This window comes from Oncorhynchus kisutch, linkage group LG6 (genome assembly GCF_002021735.2).
Source record: "Oncorhynchus kisutch isolate 150728-3 linkage group LG6, Okis_V2, whole genome shotgun sequence".
Classification (NCBI taxonomy): Eukaryota; Metazoa; Chordata; class Actinopteri; order Salmoniformes; family Salmonidae; genus Oncorhynchus; species Oncorhynchus kisutch.
Genome location: NC_034179.2, coordinates 78,515,735 through 78,541,622, shown reverse-complemented (window position 1 = coordinate 78,541,622; position 25,888 = coordinate 78,515,735). Strand labels below are relative to the sequence as shown.

Below are 25,888 nucleotides of genomic sequence, written 5' to 3'. Positions count from 1 at the left end.
TACCCATGTCTGACAGTCTGAGTTGTTAAGAACACTGACCGACACAGCCCCAAAATGTTGTGATTATGGTGTGAATGAAATAGAGCTTAACCTTTATGTGGTCATTCATCAAGCATATTAGGCTCTTAAAAATGCATTGTGTGCAGACTCACTTGCTTTCACTGTCAGACTTCATTTGTCACCGTCTACCAGAAAGTCACCTTCGCCAGAAAAAACTAAACTGACCATAAATTAAACCACACAACAAACCACTTAATTAGGGGGGGGGGGGGGCTGATTAGAATGGAATTGATCTTCCTGCACTGGAGATCTACTGTGTGTGTGTGTGTGCACAAGTGTGCCCGTGTGACATGTGTGTAAATATACAGACACGCTTTTATCTAAAATGTCTTCCTTTCATTCTGTCATGGTTACATCTTCCATACCGGTCTAGAGTGAATAAATAAAACAGGCTAGATAGGCTTCTCTTCATTCACTAAAGCTGACAGCAGGGGCTGTTCATACAGTTGAAGTCGGAAGTTTACATATACCTCAGCCAAATACATTTAAACTCTGTTTTTCACAATTCCTGACTTTTAATCAGAGAAAAAATTCCCTGTCTGAGGTCAGTTAGGATCACCACTTTATTTTAAGAATGTGAAATGTCGGAATAATAGTAGAGAGAATTATTTTTTCAGCTTTTATTTCTTTCATCATGGGGTCATTGTCCATTTGGAAGACCCATTTGCGACCAAGCTTTAACTTCCTGACTGATGTCTTGGGATGTTGCTTCAATATATCCACACCATGTCATCTATTTTGTGAAGTGCACGAGTCCCTCCTGCAGCAAAGCACCCCAACAACATGATGCAGCCACCCCCGTACTTCACGGTTGGGATGGTGTGTTCTTTGGCTTGCAAGCCTCCCACTTTTTCCTCCAAACATAACGATGGTCATTATGGCCAAACCGTTATATTTTTGTTTCATCAGACCAGAGGACATTTCTCCATAAAGTAAGTTCTTTGTCCCCATGTGCAGTTGCAAACCGTAGTCTGGCTTTTAATGGCGGTTTTGGAGCAGTGGCTTCTTCCTTGCTGAGCGGCTTTTCAGATTATGTCGATATAGGACTCATTTTACTGTGGATATAGATACTTTTGTACCTATTTCCTCTAGCACCTTCACAAGGTCTTTTGCTCTTGTTCTGCACTTTTCGCACCAAAGTACATTCATCTCTAGGAGACAGAATGAGTCTCCTTCCTGAGCAGTATGACAGCTGCGTGGTCCCATGGTGTTTATACTTGCGTACTATTGTTTGTACAGATGAACGTGGTACCTTCAGGCGTTTGGAAATTGCTCCGAAGGATGAACCAGACTTGTGGAGGTCTACAATTTTGTCTGAGTTCTTTTGATTTTCCCATGATGTCAAACAAAGAGGCACTGAGTTTGAAGGTAGGCCTTGAAATACATCCACAGGTACACCTCCAATTGATTCAAATTATATCAATTAACCTATCAGAAGCTTCTAAAGCCATGACATCATGCACATCAATTTAAATGAAATTCCCAGACTGGACCAGTTTGGCAACAACATGCCTACAGTAATGCTGGGGATTGAAATAATTCAACAATAGGAAAAAATTACTATGTAGAAGTCATTCATAATTTTCAATATCAAGAGTAATTGTATTGATGCATTTGTTCAACAGGGGAGCATGAGGCATACAGAGACGGTCTCTCAACCAGAGTAGAGGCTATAAAGCAGGTGCCACGTTCCAGGGAGGCTCTCCCTTCCGCATTGAGGCTAAACACTGCCCCTGGGCTATGAGTCTAGGTGGAACTCATCGTTATGGAAACTAACACCCCTCCCACGCAGTACATTTTTGAATAATTTTATATATGTTCGCCATCTATTGTTCATCAGCTACCTCTATGTATTGCTCCAGCGACTAGCCTCCCCTGGAGGTGAATGGGCTAATGTGTTTTCACCAAGTCCTGCGCTGTTAGTGGTTTCAGCAGCCGGTTTGCCGATAGTATCTGTGTGCTAATGTGGGCCGTTGCAATGTCATTCCTCATCTACTGGTTAATAAAGGGCCCATTTAACAAGAACTAATCTCCTTTAACGACTCCATTTCGTAAGTGCCACAACACAATCGATTTTATGAACAAATTCTAATTAGATAGCCATACCGTAGCAAGCTGAGAGCGGAGCACTGGTCGACTAGTCTCATTTCACAGTCACTGTGCCTCCACCACTGGTTTGAAATAGCTCGTCCCAAATGGGACTGGTCACATAGATGGACAGCAAACAGACTTTCACTTTATTTTAGTTTTTTTATGGCTCGCTGTATAATGGGTTGTTAGAAATGGGAAAAATAATTTGCATACATTCACCACTTTTTCTCATAACACTGTGTTATGTTTCTTGCCAGCTAGGATGAGAAACATCTGTTCATAGGAAGAATTAATTAGATCAGTGTAGTACCTTCCCGAGCAGCTTTGCATGAACAGTTACTAATTGTCTGCTCTCTCATTGACTTTTAGTAGGGACACATTCACGTTATAGGTCCTGAGAGTCTGGCATCTGAACTACAACGGTTTCCTGCAGCCCGTCATCAGAGCCTCTGAGGTGAGGACAGATAATAAGTTCAGGAACCAGAAGGGCTCCCAGTGGGTTAATAAGGCATGTATGACTCAATGGTGTGCAGTGAATATTGCCCTGGTTGGCAATATAACGTCATAGTACTAATCAAATTCCAACTTGGTTTATTGATCACTCCAGCTAAGATTAATTTAGTTGAGAGCTCTTACTGCCTGGACACTGTTAGTTCTGAATCTGAGCCGCATGTAATTTAGATTGAAATACAAGTGTTCAGATAGATGAAAGCCTTGCCAAAGGGCACTCCCACATAAGTTATTATTTAGCGTTTCATCCAGACCTTTTCAGAAAAGAACATGTCCCTCTCTGCGAAGCATTGTAAGAGCCTGTGTACTTCTTTCTGAAAATAATATTAACCTTTTACTGCAGTGGGCTAAATCAGGGTCACGCAGAGTGTTTCTTGGTAGTCTTAAACAAATATACTTTGAAACAAAAGTATACACCTCACACAGATGGTTATGGGCTTAAAAAAAAAGAGGACACCTATATGTACCATGTCAGATGTAGAGTTGAGATGTATAACATTTTGAGTTTACATCCCAATATTACACTTTATATACAGAAGACTGAAATATAGCAACATTTGTTTTAAATAATGTTTATTAATTATGGAATTATGACAAATATTAATAACATTCCACTTGGGAGGCCACTAGAGGGCGATTTGGTCATTTGACTGCAGGAAACTACAAGAGCATGAGACATGCTATGCGTCATTGCGAGCTAACATAACAATCATGAGCCGTCATCCTCCTAGTTTTTGGGCAGTAATGCTCATCAATGGAAAATTGGCAAATGATAGAAAAACACAGCCACCATTGTGGAGTAGACAACAGTAAAGCATCATCCATGCCCTGTGTGTGCATACAGTACGCTGTAATCCAGTAAGGCTTCAGACACACAAACATGATACAGTTTAATGCTTGTGTTTGCCATGCCATGCTTTGCCTAATGTCAACCTCTGTGTTGCCTTTGCTACTGTGGCTGTCTGTGGGCATCCTTTCCTCAGCCTCCTGTGGTGGGTGTGGACTTGGGCTGACACTCCAGCAGCATCACAGAGGGAAGGCTCTGTATTGTGTCTCATCACACTGCGCTAATCCTGCAGACACACTCGCTCCAACATCCGGATGATGGTTTTATTAGCCTTGTGAAAATCACGCATTTGTTATTTAAACCGCGGGTATATGTTTGGACTGATTAAGTAAATTCATGACTTAATCGTGAGACTAAATCAATACCTGCAAAGTATGTGTACTAGATGGCTAAGTGTGTGTGTGTGTGTGTCTGTCTGGTGTGTGTGTGATGAGATGCCAGGTGAGGGGGGGGGTAGAGGAAAAAGGACTGCTGCTGAGGAGAGAGAGAGTAGGATGAGAAAAAGAAAGTGCTAGTTTAGGGTTGGGAACTGCCAGGGACTTCATGGTAATTATCACCATACTTAGGTGGCAATAAGACATGTATTGTAATTATCACGATTCTACAGTTTATGTACTGTGTGAGAGCAAAATTACAAGATTATGTTATAATACTGTTATTGCATCAAATGGTTGTTTTATGCAACCGAATATAGTTCTTAGAACTCTATTGTGTTTGTGAACTGAGAGTGGGCCTCCGGGGCTTAGTGCTGACAGTAGATTTATGATGCCTTAGGTGATAAACCTAACCAAAATCTTTCTATTTACTTCGGATCTGGAATTCCTCAACTGAAGCTAGCCAGCTAACTACCTACAAGCTATCAGTTAGGAAACCATTGCTAGCGGTCATCAGCTAACCTTTAGCTCGGAAAGCTCTCACCAGTTCGAACAACGTGACTCAAAGCAGAGCATAACGGACCTATTTCTCTCCATATCCCCGGATTCCTACCGCAAACTCTGAATATTTTCATCTGGATCTTCGCCACTAGCTAACTGCAATCCCGGGTGACAACTCCTGGCTAGCATTTCCATCCCGGAGCAAGCACCAATTAGCCTGAAGCTAGCCCGACCAGGGCTCCTGTGCTACCACCGAAGCCCACTCCTGGGCTACAATATCCGGACCCCTTCTACTGCCGGTACGGGGCACTGAACTCAACTGATCCTCTACGACTGGAATACCGAAAATCTGCCCGAGGATTCCTACAGGCCCCTCAGGCACGACGCCCGCTGAAGGTCCATTCTGCTAACCTACTAGGCCTGCTAGCTACCTAGAGCTACTTGGAACCATACTAACTCCACGACTGGTCTATCAACGTCACCGCACAAAGAGGCAAAAACAAACATACCCCCATCGCGACGTCCCCCAAAGGCTAACTTGCTAGCCCTGGTCTACAAACTGCTAGCTTGCCTGCTCTGGTCTGCTAACTGCTAGCCTCTGCTCACTGCTTGCTTGCTAACCCAGTCTGCTAACTGCTAGCTTGCCAGCTCTGGTCTGCTAACTGCTAGCTTGTTTAACTGTTAGCATCGGCCTGTAAACTGTCTGAATCGCCGTGTTCCCAGTCAGCCCAACCACTCACTGGACCCATATGTTCACTTGGCTACGCATGCCTCTCTCTAATATCAATATGCCTCGTCCATTACTGTCTTGGTTAGTGGTTACGGCAGGGTACCCTAGTGGTTAGAGCGTTGGACTAGTAACCGGAAGGTTGCAAGTTCAAATTCCCAAGCTGACAAGGTAGAAATCTGTCGTTCTGCCCCAGAACAGGCAGTTTAACCCACTGTTCCTAGGCCGTCATTCAAAATAAGAATTTGTTCTTAACTGACTTGCCTAGATAAATAAAGGTAAAATAAATTTAAAAAATACTGTAGAGCCTCTAGCCCTGCTCAATATGCCTTAACCAACCATGTTGTCCCACCTCCTACATGCGATGACATCACCTGATTTAAATGACCTGATTTAAATGTCTCTAGAGATTATATCTCTCCCATCATTACTCAATGCCTAGGTTTACCTCCAACATCCTACCTTACCTTTGTCTGTTCACTATGCCTTGAATCTATGCTATCGTGCCCAGAAATCTGCTCCTTTTACTCTCTGTTCCGAACGTGCTAGACGGCCAGTTCGTATAGCCGTACCCTTATCCTACTTCTCCTCTGGTGATGTAGAGGTTAATCCAGGTCCTGCAGTGCCTAGCTCCACTCTCACTCCACAGGTGCTCTCATTTGTTGACTTCTTTAACCGTAAAAGCCTTGGTTTCATGCATGTTAACATTAGAAGCCTACTCCCTAAGTTTGTTTTACTCACTGCTTTAGCACACTCTGCCAACCCGGAAGTCTTAGCCATGTCTGAATCCTGGATTAGGAAAACCACAAAAAATGCTGAAATATCCATCGCTAACTATTTTCCACCAAGATAGAACTGCCAAAGGGGGCGGTTGCAATCTACTGCAAAGATAGCCTACAGAGTTCTGTATTACTATCCAAGTCTGTACCCAAACTATTCGAGCTTCTACTTCTAAAAATTCACCTTTCCAGAAACAAGTCTCTCACTGTTGCCGCTTGCTATAGACCTCCCTCTGCCCCCAGCTGTGCCCTCGATACCATATGTGAATTGATTGCCCCCCATCTATCTTCTGAGCTCGTGCTACTAGGTGACCTAAACTGGAACATGCTTAACATCTCGGCCATCCTACAATCCAAGCTTGATGCCCTCAATCTCACACAAATTATCAATGAACCTACCAGGTACAACTCCAAATCCGTAAACACGGGCACCCTCATATAGATGTTATCCTAACTAACTCGCCCTCCAAATACACCTCTGCTGTTTTCAATCAAGATCTCAGCGATCACTGCCTCATTGCCTGCATCCGTAATGGGTCTGCGACCAAACGACCACCCCTCATCACTGTCAAACGCTCTGTAAAACACTTCTGCGAGCAGGCCTTTCTAATTGACCTGGCCAGGGTATCCTGGAAGGACATTGACCTCATCCCGTCAGGAGATGATGCCTGGCTATTCTTTAAAAGTGCCTTCCTCACCATCTTAAATAAGCATGCCCCATTCAAAAAATGTAGAACTAGGAATAGATATAGTCCTTGGTTCACTCCAGACCTGTCTGCCCTTGACCAGCACAAAAACATCCTGTGGCGTTCTGCATTAGCATCAAATAGCCCCTGTGATATGCAACTTTTCAGGGAAGTTAGGAACAAATATACACAGGCAGTTGGGAAAGCTAAGGCTAGCTTTTTCAAACAGAAATTTGCATCCTGTAGTACTAACTCAAAAACGTTCTGGGACACTAAAGTCCATGGAGAATAAGAGCACCTCCTCCCAGCTGCCCACTGCTCTGAGGCTAGGAAACACTGTCAGCACCGATAAATCCACTATAATTGAGAATTTCAATAAGCATTTCTCCACGGCTGGACATGCTTTCCACCTGGCTACCCCTACCCCGGCCAACTGCCCGGGGCACCCTCCACAGCAACCCGCCAAAGCCCCCACCATTTCTCCTTTATCCAAATCCAGATAGCTGATGTTCTGAAAGAGCTGCAAAATCTGGACCCCTACAAATCAGCCGGGCTAGATAATCTGGACCCTCTCTTTCTAAAATGATCTGCCAAAATTGTTGCAACCCCTATTACTAGCCTGTTCAACCTCTCTTTCATATCGTCTGAGATTCCCAAAGATTGGAAAGCTACCGCGGTCATCCCCCTCTTCAAAGGGGGTGAGACTCTAGACCCAAACTGCTACAGACCTATATCTATCCTACCCTGTCTTTCTAAGGTCTTCGAAAGCCAAGTTAAACAGATTACCGACCATTTCGAATCCCACCGTACCTTCTCCGCTATGCAATCTGGTTTCAGAGCTGGTCATGGGTGCACCTCAGCCATGCTTAAGGTCCTAAACGATATCTTAACCTCCATCGACAACAGACATTACTGCGCAGCCGTATTCATCGACCTGGCCAAGGCTTTCGACTCTGTCATTCACCACATTCTTATTGGCAGACTCGACAGCCTTGGATTCTCAAATGATTGCCTCGCCTGGTTTACCAACTACTTCTCTGATAGAGTTCAGTGTGTCAAATCGGAGGGCCTGTTGTCCGGACCTCTGGCAGTCTATGGGGGTGCCACAGGTTTCAACCCTCGGGCAGACTCTCTTCTCTGTATACAACAATGATGTTGCTCTTGCTGCTGGTGATTCTCTGGTACACCTCTACGCAGACGACACCATTCTGTATATCTTTCTGGTCCATCTTTGGACACTGTGTTGTCTAACCTCCAGACGAGCTTCAATGCCATACAACTTTCCTTCCGTGGCCTCCAACTACTCTTAAACGCAAGTAAAACTAAATGCATGCTATTCAACCGATCACTGCCCGCATCTGCTCGCCCGTCCAACATCACTACTCTGGACGGCTCTGACTTAGAATACGTGGACAACTACAAATATCTAGGTGACTGGTTAGCTTCTTGGATATAGGGGGCGCTCTTTTAATTTATGGATAAAAAAACGTGCCCGTTTTAAGCGCAATATTTTGTCACGAAAAGATGCTCGACTATGCATATAATTGGCAGCTTTGGAAAGAAAACACTCTAAGGTTTCCAAAACTGCAAAGATATTATCTGTGAGTGCCACAGAACTCATGCTTCAGGCGAAACCAAGATGATACTTTAACCAGGAAATGGGCAGAATTTTCGAAGCTCTGTTTTCTATTGTCTCCTTATATGGCTGTGAATGCGCCGGGAATGAGCCTGCCCTTCCTATCGTTTCTCCAAGGTGTCTGCAGCATTGTGACGTATTTGTAGGCATATCATTGGAAGATTGGCCATAAGAGACTACATTTACCACGGGTCCGCCCGGTGTCCTTTGTGTAAATTGGTGCGTAATCTTCAGCCGCAGGCATTTTCTCCTGGGATTCAGAGGGGAAAGCACACTTCCACGAACGATATATCATCGAAGAGATATGTGAAAAACACCTTGAGGATTGGTTCTAAACAATGTTTGCCATGTTTCAGTCGATATTATGGAGTTAATTTGGAAAAAGTTTGGCGTTTTGAAGACTGAATTTTCGTTTTTTTTTGGTAGTCAAACGTGACGCACCAAACGGAGCAATTTCTCCTAAACAAATCATCTTTCAGGAAAAACTGAGCATTTGCTTTCTAACTGAGAGTCTCCTCATTGAAAACATCTGAAGTTCTTCAAAGGTAATGATTTTATTTGAATGATTTTCTGGTTTTTGTGAAAATGTTGCCTGCTAATGCTAACGCTAAATGCTACGCTAGGTACGCTAGCTGTTACACAAATGCTTATTTTGCAATGGTTGAGAAGCATATTTTGAAAATCTGAGATGACAGTGTTGTTAACAAAAGGCTAAGCTTGAGAGCTAGCGAATTAATTTCATTTGCGATTTTCAATAATAGTTAATGTTGCGTTATGGTAATGAGCTTGAGGCTGTATTCACGATCCCGGATCCGGGATGGCTCGACGCAACAGTTTAAACAGTAAACTCTCCTTCCAGACTCACATTAAGCATCTCCAATCCAAAATTAAATCTAGAATCGTTTTCCTATATCGCAACAAAGCATCCTTCACTCATGCTGCCAAACAATAACAGTCGTAAAACTGACCATCCTACCGATCCTCAACTTCGGTGATGTCATCTATAAAATAGCCTCCAACACTCTACTCAACAAACTGGATGCAGTCTATCACAGTGCCATCCGTTTTGTCACCAAAGCCCCATACACTACCCACCATTGCGACCTGTATGCTCTCGTTGGTTGGCCCTTGTTTCATACTCGTCGCCAAACCCACGGGCTACAGGTTATCGACAAGTCTCTGCTAGGTAAAGCCCCGCCTTCTCAGCTCACTGGTCACCATAGTAGCACCCATTCGTAGCACGCGCTCCAGCAGGTATATCTCACTGGTCACCCCCAAAGCCAATTCAATTCCTCCGTTGGTTGTCTTTCCTTCCAGTTCTCTGCTGCCAATGACTGGAACAAACTGCAAAAATCTCTGAAGCTGGAGACTCATATCTCCCTCACTAGCTTTAAGCACCAGCTGTCAGAGCAGCTCACAGATCACTGCACCTGTACATAGCCCATCTGTAAACAGCCCATCTATCTACCTACCTCATCCCCATACAGTATTTTATTTATTTATTTATTTATTTATTTATCTTGCTCTTTTGCACCCCAGTGTCTCTACTTGCACATTCATCTTCTGCACATCTACCATTCCAGTGTTTAATTGCTATATTGTAATTACTTCGCCACCATGGCCTATTTATTGCCTTAACTCCCTCATCTTACCTCATTTGCACTCACTGTATATATACTTTTAGTTGTTCTCAACTAGTCTACTTGGTTAAATAAAGGTTAAATAAAAAATAAATAAATAACAAGCCACATTCCATTCATGTGAGGGAGATTGCTCTGGTCTGACTGGAAGGTACCAGGGAGAGATGGCTCTGGTCTGACTGGAAGGTACCAGGGAGAGATGGCTCTCCGGTATGGATAATGATGAGGTGAACGTTGTTTTGGGGGCAAGACCCTGGTTTCCACACAATCAGAACAGTCTTTACAGCAGATACTGTGAATTATTAATTTATTTCATACGAATCCTAACCATGTGACCCATTGCACACATATGTTGTCATGTAGACTCAGGGGGAGTATCTTTACTATAGAAGATAGTTGTATCTTTTGTGTCGGGGCTCTCAACAAATCATCTAGGGGTGGTTCGTCGACCAGGCATTGTTATTGCAGATCACTCACATCATTCACTTGTGTGTGTGAGTGTGTGACCTGCTTTCCTTTTTAATAATTGAATATAGACTAAGTACAACTCTGACTTGTGTGATAAGTTTGTCTCTCCTCATTTGATAATAAAGAAATAACCACCACAATTGTGATTTGATACTTGCGATTTTATTGCGATTTGATGTTCCAAACATAATGCCCATTATATGTCTGCTGCAGAGGAGGCTGGTGGGAGTAGCTTCAGGAGGACGGGTTCATTGTAATGGCTGGGATGGAACAGAGTCCAACATGTGGTTTCCATATGTTTTATGTGTTTGATACCATTCCAATAATTCCATCCTAGTCTTTACAATGAGCCTGTCCTCCTATAGCTCCTCCCACCAGCCTCCTCTGGTCTGCTGCAGAGAGACAAGAGAGAGCATGAGAAAATTAGTTTTGATCAGTCAGGGAAATAAAAGTGCTGAAGGCATGTTGGCTCACTATTTAAAAAGGAGAGAACAAGCTATAAGATGAAAAATATAGGTTTTAGCATAGGTACAGCCAACTAATGCTACCAACAGTAGCAAAAAAAGAGACAAATATTGATCAAATCTATTCAATGTCTTGGCTATAACATGCATAGGCAGACACACATACCGGACCCTGCACATACCATACTGTATTGAATTGTTGGTGGTTTCCGCATAAAACATAAAATTTATGCATATTCCTATTGACAATTAGCCTTCAGTTTTTCATACGGTTTTGTACAAGATTGTGTACAACAGAAATGTTGGTATATATAACTCGAGAGTACTGTGTGTGTGTGTACGTGTGTGTGTGTTGTTTTCCTGGTTGAGGACCCTTGGGATGTCAGACCCTACCCCCTTCCCCTCTCACCTGCTAGATTGGTAGATTCACACTCCCCCTATCCCTGCTGCTCTCACTCCTCATACGAATATTCATTAACAGGAGGACTGATTGAGATTGAGTTGCTCTAGTGTACCCGGCAGCCATGGGGGAGCTGACAGAACCAGAACCTATTAGAGCCGACAACCTCTGTCACTTATCTTCTCTCTCATTGCACCTGACAGCCCAGAATGAGGAAACTGTCTGTCTATGCTTCTCCACAGCTTCAATTAAAAACCTGCCTCTTCCTCCTATTAAGCCTCCCTCTCCCTACAGACAATATTCAGACACAAACAAACCCAAAACACATTTTAGGAGAACCACAAGCAAGTTGAAGGCCAGTCTTCTTCATTGGTATGAATGGCAGACATAAGGTGGAACCACTGTAGATGGGGAGCTTTTATGTAGATACTAACAATGTTTACATTCAGCATTCAGTTCACATTTGACCTCCAACCACCACCATTCTTATGTTCTGATAGAACGTGTGGCCTGGTATTTACAGGGTAAATAAGAAATCGTACCCCACCAACAACACAAAGAAGGGAACCGCTGAGTCAGGGACTCTGCACAAGGACCTCTGATAGGTTTCTGATTCAATGTAATGTACACACATCCAGTTATCACACACACACACACACACACACACACACACACACACACACTACTTCAAACAATACAATACATACTGACTACTGTGTTCAGCATTAGGCATTCATGTTTGCCATTCAGAGGGTGAATGGGCTAAACAAAATATTTAAGTGCCTTTGAACGGGGTATGGTAGTAGGTGCCAGGCGCACTGGTTTGAGTGTGTCAAGAACTGCAACGCTGCTGGGTTCACGCTTAACAGTTTCCCCTGTGTGTAGCAAGAATGGTCCACCACCCAAAGGACATCCAGCCAACTTGACCCTTGGGAAGCATTGGAGTTAACATTGGCCAGCATCCCTGTGGAATGATTTCAACACCTTGTAGAGTCCGTGCCCTAACAAATTCAGGCTGTTCAGAGGGCAAAAGGGATGCAACTCAATATTATGAAGGTGTTCTTTGTATACTTGAACACTCCAGAGAACTAATTCATCATTTAAATTTGACATTTTAGTCATTTAGCAGGCGCTCTTATCCAGATTTGTATAACTAACTGGAAGTCACTTTAAAAAGGTTTGCAGTTTCTCTTCTAGAAAGAATGTGAGAACACAAGGACAATCACTTAATGACTGTGACAGTGATTTCACTGGATGAAGGTTCGATCAATCAACACAGAATCAAGATGACTGTAAATCCTTTCAGCTGCTCAAGATGAGGAATCTTTGAGGTTTCTCTCCTCTCTCCTCTGCAGAACCCCATGCCTTCTTACCCTGGTGGATGCCATCAGATCTGCTAGGTATCAAAAACATTTGTGCAGCCTCCCTACCAGTAGAAACATGGTATTTTCCTTCAGCAAAATGTCACTGCCTATCATAGAAAATAGAGTGAGAAAGATATGTACAACATGGCTGTCGTGAGCTTTTCAAAATCCAACAGAAAAGCATCCGTCTCTTTGTCTGGCCACCCTGATGGAAGCTCATGTCTTCTTAGTCACAGCAGCTCACCTCAGTACAGCCTGCTGGACCTCCTGCAGTGTCTCTCTGTCCGTGGAGACTACACAGCCTGCTGGACCTCCTGCAGTGTCTCTCTGTCCGTGGGGACTACACATGCATGCTGTAACAAAGGCCAATTCTTCCCTTTTTTTCAAAACCACTTCTGAGAAGACCGCCCTCTGTTTCAAGCGTGCCATTTTTCTTTCACGGAGGCAATTAATCTTTTTTTTAGAGACCTGTACAGTAAAAAGCCATGTCTTCACTTCAGTTAATTGCTCTACTTTAAGTAGTGATGACTGCTGAGTTACACAATACATGGTCTATCGTTGTCATGAACGCGTCACTGAACACAGCTGCAGTGGAAGTCCTTGCACTTTGATGGATTTAACTGCATTATTAGCATTTCATTGAACACATTGTGACAAGAAAGCCATGACATTGAATGGAGGTCAAATGAGATATTCACTCGTGTACATCCTGCAAAATAGTTCATGAGCTCTCTCTGTTTCATCCTCACCTTAGTGGCTCCTGCCCAACCACTATGTTTTCTGACGCAATACGTGACTTACTATGGGTTACAAGATGTAGGGGAAAACAACATATGGGGTGAGAGTTTATGAGTTATTACCCCTCACTTGGCCTCCGGGCCTAATACCTGTGTGAGCCAGTCTACTTCCCTGGCCCCATATTAGCGCCAGACTCCTCCTGTTAATTAAATGTGTACCAACATCCATCAGTGGCATTTTGCTGAGAGAACACCTTAGGCCTAGTACACAAACACACTGTTACAGTGACTGAGTGAATAGACACACAGAAGCTTCATAATGGGTGGTTCCTTAAAGGATGCTACAGTGCTGTAACCTAGCTCTGATTGAGTGCGTAGAGCGAGTCTGATAGAATAGCTACTCAGATTGAGTCTGTGGAACAGCACAATGGAACTTCTGCCTCTCATCTCTCAGCAGTACAGGTGGGATAGACAAAATGTTTACATCCAAACTACTGTATATCAACCATTTAAACAGCATCAGCCTGCCAAGGGAAATCTTGGAGCTCATGAACTTTACCCTTCCTCCATCTACCCAACAACCAGGCAGGGCCACGTTAATAGCCCCTATGGAAAAATAATAATTAGAAGCCCCTGGAACACCTCTGCAGCCTTTAAGATTGATCCTCTCTAACGTTTCCCTCTTTTACGCCTTCGTCCTTTCCAGGAAATAGTCCCCCACCACATCATTAGTTTCACGTTCCATGAAAGACCACCTGCATAATGCAGGAGAGCATTTATTGGGATGACTCATGTGCTGGAGGCAGCTCTGCTCAGTGGTCACTAGCTGGCCCAGCCACAAAGTCATACAACCCCAACCACACTGCTAACCCTAATGCCTAACACTAACCTAAATGTTGTTTTTCATTTTTACAATATAGCTAATTTTGACTTTGCAGCTGGCACATCTAGTGGATATCACTCAGTTCTGCATCACGGACAAGACTCACCCCCAAAAATGTTAACCTGCACCAATAATGGGGTAAACGTTTGTACAGACATTATTTCAGTGGTCTACTGGGTGTAGCCAGGTAAAGCAACGGGACAGAAGAAGTAAATAGTACAATATTGCTCTATCAATAAGAATTGAGCAACAGCAGTCACTGAGAATAGGCTACAATATATTGGGTGGTATTGATGTTGACTCAGACAGGTCTGAATTGAGACATATCAATAAGTGGAGGTAACTGAAATGCAAGATTCAAACACGGTCTGTATGAAACCTTAGAATAGATTATATTTCATTGTTGGGTATCAATTCTGTATAACATTGTGTATATCCCCAGTGTGGTCACTAATCCAACCAGGGAGAATCCTACAACAGAGCCGGTATTGCCTGCTAATTATCTCCCTGTCCACACAACAAGCCCATAAAGCCCTAGACAAACAGATCATCCAATGTAAATAGCATCAAAGCTTGCATAGTTGGATACTATACAGACAGGATCTGGGAAGAATCTACAAACGATTCATTGATTTGTAGTCCTCCCACTAGCCTACAGCAGCATCATTTATTGTATGGTATTGTAGTGGTAGTATACCGTATCTACTCAAATTTAATTTAGACTTCTCTGAAAGAACATTATGGACAACATGTTATGATAGGCTCAGGCTGCCTCTAATGACTGTATTGTCTATAATGAACAGAAAACAGTGGACTGTCCTAACACAGTTTTGTTGAGGCTTTATCTTGTGGTTGCATTGCAAGTGAGTTCCATTATAAAAACAAACTGCTGAGGGAGAGTGAACTGTTCACTGGGGAACGCCTTTCATCAAGCAACCTTCTCTTCCCTACGTTAGAAACCAGTCTGTTGGTTTTCCTCATTTCTGTACTTCCTCTCCCTTCCATCGACAGTCGTGGCCAAAAGTTTTGAGAATGACACAAATATAAATTTTCACAAAGTCTGCTGCCTCAGTTTGTATGATGGCAATTTGCATATACTCCAGAATGTTATGAAGAGTGAACAGATGAATTGCAATTAATTGCAAAGTCCCTCTTTGCCATGCAAATTAACTGAATCCCCTAAAAACATTTACACTGCATTTCAGCCCTGCCACAAAAGGACCAGCTGACATCATGTCAGTGATTCTCTCGTTAACACAGGTGTGAGTGTTGACAAGGACAAGGCTGGAGATCACTCTGTCATGCTGATTGAGTTCAAATAACAGACTGGAAACTTCAAAAGGAGGGTGGTGCTTGGAATCATTGTTCTTCCTCTGTCAATCATGGTTACCTGCAAGGAAACACGTGCCATCATCGTTGCTTTGCACAAAAAGGGCTTCACAGGCAAGGATATTGCTGCCAGTAAGATTGCACCTAAATCAACCATTTATCAGCTCATCAAGAACTTCAAGGACAGCAGTTCAATTGTTGTGAAGAAGGCTTCAGGGCGCCCAAGAAAGTCCAACAAGCACCAGGACCGTCTCCCAAAGTTGATTCAGCTGCGGGAGCAGGGCACCACCAGTACAGAGCTTGCTCAGGAATGGCAGCAGGCAGGTGTGAGTGCATCTGCACGCACAGTGAGGCAAAGACTTGGAGGATGGCCTGGTGTCAACAAGGGCAGCAAAGAAGCCACTTCTCTCCAGGAAAAACATCAGGGACAGACTGATATTCTGCAAAAGGTACAGGGATTGGACTGCTGAGGACCGGGGTAGTCATTTTCTCTGATGAATTCCCTTTCCGATTGTTTGGGGCATCCGGAAAAAAGCTTGTCCGGAGAAGACAATGTGAGCACTACCATCAGTCCTGTGTCATGCCAACAGTAAAGCATCCTGAGACCATTCATGTGTGGAGTTGCTTCTCAGCCAAGGGAGTGGGCTCACTCACAATTTTGCCTAAGAACACAGCCATGAATAAAGAATGGTACCAAAACATCCTCTGAGAGCAACTTCTCCCAACCATCCAAGAACAGTTTGGTGACAAACAATGCCTTTTCCAGCATGATGGAGCACCTTGCCATAAGGCAAAAGTGATAACTAAGTGGCTTGGGGAACAAAACATACAGATATTTTGGGTCCATGGCCAGGAAACTCCCCAGAACTTAATCCCATTGAGAACTTGTGGTCAATCCTCAAGAGGCGGGTGGACAAACAAAAACCCACCAATTCTGACAAACTCCAAGCATTGATTATGCAAGAATGGGCTGCCATCAGTCAGGATATGGCCCAGAAGTTAATTGACAGCATGCCAGGGCGGATTGCAAAGGTCTTGAAAAAGAAGGGTCAACACTGCAAATATTGACTCTTTGCATCAACTTCATGTAATTGTCAATAAAAGCCTTTGACACTTAAGAAATGCTTGTAATTATACTTCAGTATTCCATAGTAACATCTGACAAAAATATCTAAAGACACTGAAGCAGCAAACTTTGTGGAAATTAATATTTGTGTCATTCTCAAAACTTTTGGCCATGACTGTAGATCTAAACTCCTCCTCTATCAACTATGGGTGCATTCATGAGCTCTACTAAAAGGCTTATTGCCATCACAGTCAATCTGGGATATATTTCTATGCTCAGTTGGTCTAATACGTAAAACGATCCCCCATTTACTTGGCCCCTAGCCTTTTTACTCCCGCTTGCAAAACACAAATTGTGTGTGTGCGCGGGTGCACTAAAAGACCCTCATCACTAAAGCAGATTGCACAGTCAACAGGCTCTCTGAGTCACTCCTGGGGCCAGAAGTAGCTGACTTGGTGTCTACTATCCTGGTGCTGCTCCAATGAACACTGACCTCCATCCTGCCCATTCATTACACACACACAGGCTCAGAGTTTACTTAGCCTGGCTTTCCCTGGTTGGGTAACAGGCAGTGTTTAATGAGCTGAGGGCCAAATGCCTTCCCTAGACTGCAGCCTGTGAGTGGTTAATTTATCAGGCAGCGTTCCAGCCTTCCTCTGCCTGCCCACGTCCCTCTCCCTATCTCTGCTGGGGTTGGCGTGCAGCACGGAGGATTACATTGTATGAAGATTATCCATCACTTATGGATTTTAACCACAGTTGAGGACAGAGAGGGATTCTGCTTTAGATCAGGCTTTCACACAGACAAACAAACAGTCACTAGAGATTCCTACTGTACTGTGTATTATCACTGCACTGCAGCAGCATTTTAGTCTACAAGCATGCTGAACAAACCATAAAGCAAATCATCTGTAAAACAACAAGGCACAGGAATAATTCTGAGTTCTCTTGACTTTCTATTGTTCTGTTGGGTGGTTGTGTCACCTGATAATACCCACATTGCCCAATGAGGATGAGACAGTGTCAGAGTGTCAGGCTGTAATAAAGCTGAGAGGCAACAGTACCCAAGCTAACATTGACTCTTCTAAATGATCTGTGCACTGTGATATAAATGCAGGGGCACATAGAACAAACACAGATAACGTGCTCTGAAAATTAAGAGCCTGCTTTCCCAGAGCACGGAACACTGACTAGGGTGAATACTAAAGACCTGGAGGGGGTGACATCTTAGCAAGACTACAGGGAGGTGAGGGGAGGGTGACAAGACCCAAGCCCCCTAACCCCCACCTGGTGAGCAGCAGACTGATGAGGTCTGTCAGCCTGCAATCAAGGCCTTCTGCTGCACTCGACATGTTCTACCATGTTTATTGTGTGCAGAGAACGTATGTAGTCAGAGAATGCCAGGCTTTACCGAGAGAGAGACGCTGTAATGTCTGTATTCTGGAGCTTACCTTCGGCCCGCATGGTGAAGGGAGTGTCTCCGGGTCGCTTGGCCGAGAACTGTCCCCCCAGGGAGGTCATTAGGAAGCACAGGCTGAAGAAGCCGATCCCCGCCACAAAGATCCTGCAGGGACAGGGACCAGGGCAACCAGGAGACAGAGAGCAAGACTCAGGGTTAGAACTCAGGGGGAACAATAAGAGAAAAACGAGGGAGTTAAGGCAGGGGAGAAGAGAAGAGGGGGGGGTCAACTGTCAGAATGAAAGCAAAAGAGCTGTACAGTACAAAAGGAATGGGGCACAAGAAGATGATGCAAAATAACAAAGAAACTTAAAGATGACAAGTTTGAATTCGATGGCCATTGGTCTAATGCGTTGCAATTCTTTTCATGGGGGTCGTCAGGTGCACCTCGTATAGCTCGGCAAATGGAAGCTGACGGCATCATGAAAACAAATGCTTTTACTTAGTTTTTTTTGAGTCCACTTCGGTTTCACTAAGTGTTTTGATCCCATCACTGCATTTCTTGCCATTTAACAGAGTGCAGAGAATCCAATTGTCAAGACTGATGGATAATTCATCCATCTCTAATCATCATTCTTAACTAAGCTACCTACGGCAATGCTGGGGATCTGGTTGTGGACAAAGGATAATGGCATATTACATACAGTACATGGGTCTTGTGTACAACATAATGTATGAAAAGTCAACTGAAAAATGATAACATTAAGGATTACATTTGCATATGTGTGACTGCAACCACAATCCCTGTAGACATTTTCAAATGTTCAGAATGGTGGGTAGAAATGAATGCTCATAACAGATGCCTTTCAAACTGTAGATGATATCCTTGCATGAGAAAAGTGATCCACTGAGAAATGCTCATGCAAATGTTGAAATATTTGAAACCATTCCGGTCCATTCCTCCAGAGGAGAGCTGCTGGATTTACATATCACACACCACAGCTCACATCACTTGCTGCTCATTTAACACGGGTTATGATATTGCTTTCTTTCTTCTCATCCTGTGCTGTAAGGGTAGCCCTTTAAAAGAGAGCTTCATTTAATTCATAGGTAATATTACACTCTTACTGCCTAAGAGCGATGTCACACTTCATCACTGTCCAATATTTGGGCTAATGGTGAAGAGCTGAGTGTTGTGCTCATGAAAGCTAAAACCAGTGTGTTCAGAAATACAGAAAACTAGTTGATATCACCTCCTGTCAGCTGATCTGTACCTTTGTGTGTTTGCATGCCACTGAACACATTCTACACACCAATGAATTCACTCACAGTAGACACTAGGCACAAGCCTAACTGCCTTTGGGGGTGCTGGCAGAGTTCAGGTTTACCATAGTGATCAGAGTATGCCCAAGAGCTCTGAAACAATGCACTGATCTATATTGACTCAAGTGTCAAGTGCATAGGCCTACTGTATAGGTACATGCATGTCATTCTGTGTACAGGGGAAAATACATGCAAACTACTGTAGTAATATGTAGTTCATATTCAGTCTTGTTGTGCACTATCTGCAATGCACCTTGATCCGTTATGCAGTTAGCCTACTCCTTGCTTTTATGAGGTTGTCATAACATATTTCTGACATGACAGATCCATTTTCACAACACAGGTGTGTACTCCTGTCAAGGCAACCTGACCACTGTGAGTTTGTTGTAGTCTACTCATGACGTTCCCATTTTCATGTGAACTCATTTTTTTCAACTCAATTTCAGACTTAGGCTACACAGAGAGAACACTGCCTGTACATCGAGACCACGAGAACAGTAGCCTACATGTAAATGCTTACCTGAATGGTTTGAACGTCAGAAGACATCTTCTCACCATAGTTGAATAGTCTGTGTTCACAGCACTCATTTTCCGGAGAAGGAGAAAACGCAAAGAGCCCACAACATTGTGTATATTTCACAAAGTGTCCTAAGCGCAAACATAAATAGTAATTATGAATGAATAGAGCTTTAAAAATATCGATACATCGACTTCGGAATCGGATAACCAATACTGCACGTGCTTGGTTTAGTAAAGTTCGGACGGAATACACTCCGCTTGCCCAGCTGCATACAATAGTTTGCTTCCGCTGAGTTTAAATTAGTCCGTAAATTAACCCTGACTCCGGAGTCCTAGCCGTTCTGTTGGAAAAACACAAGTAATATTGTTCACTCCTCTCATTGTTAACATGGTAAACGTGTATGTGTTTCAAGTTGGGAAAATGGTAGCAGAGTTATCGAGCATAAAAGTCCATTGCTCACCAGTGAGCACACAACGTGTGCTAGGCTCTATTCGCTTTCTGGCTGTGTAATTCCAGATTGTGCAAGTAGCCTAGATCTGTCTTCAGTGCAGCGCCATCTAACGAGTGATACATACAATCAAAAGTTTCAGTATTGCAGGACAAATGACTCCTGTTTTCATAAAAATGTCCCAGTCAGCTCTGCACAGAAGCCTAAATAAAAAATAGCAGTGAATTAATCTCAAGAATAGAAAGCCAACATCATAGATAGCCTAGTTCCTACAGTTTTCATTTAAAAGCACACAAGCTATTCAATCAAAAAAGACATGTTTAGTCTTTGGACAGTGTAATTTACTTTAACCTTTCATACCAGATTTTTTCACATCCGTTGACGCCTTGGCCAACTTTTTTACTTTCAGCACCATGGCCAGTTCCCTTTGACGTCAGCAGCTGAGCAGACATAAACTCAGCAAAAAAATAAACGTCTCTTTTTCAGGACCCTGTCTTTCAAAGATAATTCGTAAAAATTCAAATAACTTCACAGATTGTAATAATAACTTCACATCATTGTAATAAACGCAGTTGACAGTGAGAGGACATTTCTTTTTTTGCTGAGTATCAACAGCAGCACTCAATGGTCTGAATGGGAGGACACTCAAACCAAGTCTCTTATCGACAGCTGCAGTGTGATTGGTAGGACTAGGACCTCTTCACTGACTAGGATCAGTGAAGAGTTTGCACCTGTTAGACTAGCCTGCTTTGGATCATTCTATGAATTCAATTGCTAAGAATCTATTCTAATATATAGCTAGGTAACTATGGGCAGAAGTTACTTACAAAGTTGAACGATCTCACCTTTCCACAATGTATCCTCTATCCTCCCTCTGGCTTTTTGTAACCTAGTGAAAATGTTTTATATAAAATATGATAACTAATGATATGAGACCTGAAAACTGGAGGAGAGATAAATGAAACCGATTGTCACAATCCCTAGATTTCATTCAGACACACATGGAAATCAACATGTCTGTGACCAGCCTGACCACTTGTGCTCCTGCACCTGCAGGACTAGTCAGAGAGGAGAGAGAGCAGAGTATGTCATTGGGTTAAGGCAATAAATCACAGAGAAGAGACAGAAAGACAGAGAGGAGGCAGCCATTCTTGAGGTCACCCAGGGCCATCCCTACTATGACAGAGAGCAATCTACATCCCTGCTGCTATGGAAACCATTTTCATGCAGTCCAATGAGCCCTGAATCAGACTGACACGACAGGGCTCTCTGGCAGGCCTGGTATGGTCATGGTGTGGAGAATGGCATTATACCCAAGCTCTGGCTTCAAAGGCATTGACAGTCAGCTCACATTAATTTAAGATGACAAGTTCAACCCTTCACATTATTTTGTGAAAAAAGGAGGAAGGGAGGCGCTGCTAAGGTACACAATAGTAGGTTTTGGTAGACAGAAGCTGCTAAGGTACACAATAATAGGTTTTCATAGACAGAAGCTGCTAAGGTACACAATAATAGGTTTTGGTAGACAGAAGCTGCTAAGGTACACAATAATAGGTTTTCATAGACAGAAGCTGCTATGGTACACAATAGTAGGTTTTGGTAGACAGAAGCTGCTAAGGTACACAATAATAGGTTTTCATAGACAGAAGCTGCTAAGGTACACAATAATAGGTTTTCATAGACAGAAGCTGCTAAGGTACACAATAATAGGTTTTGATAGATAGAAGCTGCTAAGGTACACAATAATAGGTTTTCATAGACAGAAGCTGCTAAGGTACACAATAATAGGTTTTCATAGACAGAAGCTGCTAAGGTACACAATAATAGGTTTTGATAGATAGAAGCTGCTACGGTACACAATAATAGGTTTTCATAGACAGAAGCTGCTACGGTACACAATAATAGGTTTTGATAGACAGAAGCCTGCTAAGGTACACAATAATAGGTTTTCATAGACAGAAGCTGCTAAAGTACACAATAATAGGTTTTCATAGATAGAAGCTGCTAAGGTACACAATAATAGGCTTTCATAGACATAAGCTGCTAAGGTACACAATAATAGGTTTTGGTAGACAGAAGGATAACATTAATTTTCTCGACCTTGACATCAGTAAAAATGACAACGTTTGTTTGCACACATCAATCTTAAGGAAGCCTACTGATGGGAATACCATTCTGAGGGCAGACAGCTTTCACCCCAAAAGGCTAAAAGAGAACATTCCATATGGCCAATTCCAAAAGAGTCCGCAGAATCAGGAAAAAGACTACAGCTGAATTGGAGAATCGCTTCTTGAACCAGGGTTACAGTGCTCAGGTCCTGAAAGATCCAGGTATAATGGCTAGACGACTTGATAGAGAGAACTTGTTGCAAAGGGGAGCGCCTCGTGATGCACCAGAGAGTGTACTTTGGTACAAAATATAGCACTGAAGCAGAGAACATTAAAAGAAACATAAAAAATAATTGCGGAATCATCCAAAGTGATACGCTACTATGCAAAGTCTTCCCAGAGCCACCAGTCATAAGCTTTAAGAGATGTCCCACCCTAAATGACAAACACAAGTGCGCCATACGGGTAGGCAATGAAGATTACCCCATGGCAAGGCACTACAAGTCCTTACACCATGGCAACCCTGCCTCCCTACAAGCTACGGGTATTGATCATGTTCCGGCCTCAATTAGAAAATGGGACCGTCTTAAACAGCTAAACCAAAGGGAAAGTCTTTGGATTTACAACTACAGGCCATTAGGTACCCTGGTTTAAATGAAGATATGGATTTCTCACCTTTCCTGTAGGGTCGTAGGAGGTCCCTTTGCTGTCATCTAGTGGACATATTGCTCTGTTTCCCTCGGCTATGTTTAGACTGCGGTGGTCCATGTCTGCTGTGATCTAGTGATCTAGTGCCATCCTCCTATTCTTACCACTTTGCCCAGTTATATTCAAGGTTAGAACTACTTATCTAGAGGTTCTGATGCTTCTAGCTGTGATTTGCATTTTGATAACATATCTACAGTACTTCACTTTTTTATGTGTATGTTATTGCTTACTAGGTGTTGTCCCATGAATTCTGTAACCACTCCCTCTTCAAATCAGGGTTTATTGGAAAAAGCTGTTCAAAAGACGACATTGCATTATCATATTTTTGTACTCCCTGACGAAGGCCATGCAGCCAAAACATGTCAGAGTTTTTCATCTTTGTTTGCATTGAACATGCCATACAATAAATGCATTTTAATTCATTACATGAGCAGTGCATTGGTCCCCCTTTAAATTTATGATGACCTTCAAATTATTTGTTTGGACAGGAAGGAAACTCATTGCAGAGCAGACTGACATTTGTAGCAGGATATGTCAGGACGAGATACTGTGTGTGTGTGTGTGTGTGTGTGTGTGTGTGTGTGTGTGTGTGTGTGTGTGTGTGTGTGTGTGTGTGTGTGTGTGTGTGTGTGTGTGTGTGTGTGCATGCATCAAAATTGGCTTTAAGGCATAACATGTTAGTACTGCACAACCTTCAGGACCTGGTGTACTCAGTCACAGCGCTCAGCACAAGCCATATAGTAGAAACAATAGAGCCCTAGCTAACTCTCTTTGTTCTATCTGCTGCTGTTGCTCACTACTCTGTAGTTTTATCTCAGTCTGCTTTTCATGTGAGTTCACAGAGGGAAAACCCCTCTGGGAGGGCAATATAACTCTTAAAAGTGATTACTTTATGTTGAGCTGTGACTGTGTTAACTAGAAAAGATACTATGTTTGTGTTGTTTCATACTCCCCGATCATGTATCATCAAACTCCTTAGTTTCACTGTCATTAACAAAGATGAAAAATCAATAGCTCTCTTTTACTGAGACTTTCTAGCTCTGATCAGAATGGAATAAAGCACAGTTTAGTGGTGAGTGGCCTACATACAGACTGTAGCTCTGATCAGAATGGAATGAAACACAGTTTAGTGGTGAGTGGCCTACATACAGACTGTAGCTCTGATCAGAATGGAATAAAACACAGTTTAGTGGTGAGTGGCCTACATACAGACTGTAGCTCTGATCAGAATGGAATAAAACACAGTTTAGTAGTGAGTGGCCTACATACAGACTGTTGCTCTGATCAGAATGGAATAAAACACAGTTTAGTGGTGAGTGGCCTACATACACACTGTAGCTCTGATCAGAATGGAATAAAACACAGTTTAGTGGTGGCCTAGATACAGACTGTAGCTCTGATCAGAATGGAATAAAACACAGTTTAGTGGTGGCCTAGATACAGACTGTAGCTCTGATCAGAATGGAATAAAACACAGTTTAGTGGTGAGTGGCCTACATACAGAGAGTAGCTCTGATCAGAATGGAATAAAACACAGTTTAGTGGTGGCCTAGATACACACTGTAGCTCTGATCAGAATGGAATAAAGCACAGTTTAGTGGTGAGTGGCCTACATACAGACTGTAGCTTTGATCAGAATGGAATAAAGCACAGTTTAGTGGTGAGTGGCCTACATACAGACTGTAGCTTTGATCAGAATGGAATAAAGCACAGTTTAGTGGTGAGTGGCCTACATACACACTGTAGCTCTGATCAGAATGGAATAAAACACAGTTTAGTGGTGGCCTAGATACACATTATCTGGCCTCCGTCCAGCATTTTCCCCCACAGCTCTTCTGCCAGACATCTGGAAGAAGAGGGGAGCAAGATTGGAGAGTTGCAGGGCATCCCGTCCTATAGGGAAACAAAAGCTGTGACTAACCACTGTGACACAAGAGGGAACCAAACCTCAACAGACTCAGCCTTATTATGAGTAGAATTTTATATTGAGAAAGGCTGAGTCTTTTTGACAAGGTTTGTTGTTTCACAGTAGTGTAGTTCATTTCACCCCTCCACTGTGAATAATTCTCAGATAAATGTCTGGTATAGTATGAGACATCATTAAATTCATTTTCCAAACACTTACATATTTCCACTTGTCTCAAAAGCTATTCAAGTTAACCTTCTTTGTGACCTACACTAAAACCAATTGATTGAAATGACAAAACTGCTAAAGCACTTTTGAAATGGGCCGGCAAATCATCACTCTGGTTCTCAAGTGCCATCCTCAGGGTTTTCCATTTCCTGGTGATTCTATACTTTTAAAGTCAAATTACACCCCCTGACTTACATTTCCTCAGTGGGAGAGTGGAGAGTAACAGAGCGTGACAAGGAACTATGATTTTCTAGGTGCAATGACAACAGAAGTGGCAGTCAGACATTTGCATATGGTATAAACACCCTGGGATAGGCTGAAGCTAATTCAACTGAGACAGATTGGAAGAAAAATACCTCTGATGTCCTAATGGCATCGTAATGATGACTAACCTAGCTAGTGAGGGCATATGATGAAAATTACATCTCCTGTCAACAAATAGTCAACACCAAATATATAATTTCCCCAATAACAATTAGGCTATAGAAAGCTCATCACAGCTAATGTTTGTAACTTACTTCCATTAAAAATAATGGAAAATAAGTAGAAATTACGAGATGAAGTGAAGAGTTAACACATTGACCTACTGTAATTAATTCTGGGTTTGATTCCTTATTAAGGGAACTTACTAATACAAGCTAATGACACTGATAGACAGCCAACACAGTGATGTGCTGCCAGTAGCA

At 42.8% G+C, this 25,888-nt stretch overlaps 1 protein-coding gene across 2 annotated transcripts in view; it reads right to left on the bottom strand.

Moving 5' to 3' along the window:
- The window catches only part of LOC109893537 (alpha-1,6-mannosylglycoprotein 6-beta-N-acetylglucosaminyltransferase B-like), a 90,647-nt gene extending 70,335 nt beyond the window's left edge, over positions 1 to 20,312 (bottom strand). The window contains exons 1-2 of one of the 2 annotated variants that reach the window (XM_031827754.1): positions 19,805 to 20,312; positions 18,014 to 18,126 (exon numbers count right to left, since the gene is read on the bottom strand). In XM_031827754.1, the coding sequence (XP_031683614.1) occupies positions 18,014 to 18,126; positions 19,805 to 19,872 (181 nt within the window). In that variant the 5' untranslated portion in view covers positions 19,873 to 20,312. The remainder of the gene's footprint in view (positions 1 to 18,013; positions 18,127 to 19,804) is intronic. The other variant, XM_031827755.1, reaches the window with a different exon arrangement.
- Between the last annotated feature and the right edge of the window lie 5,576 nt (positions 20,313 to 25,888).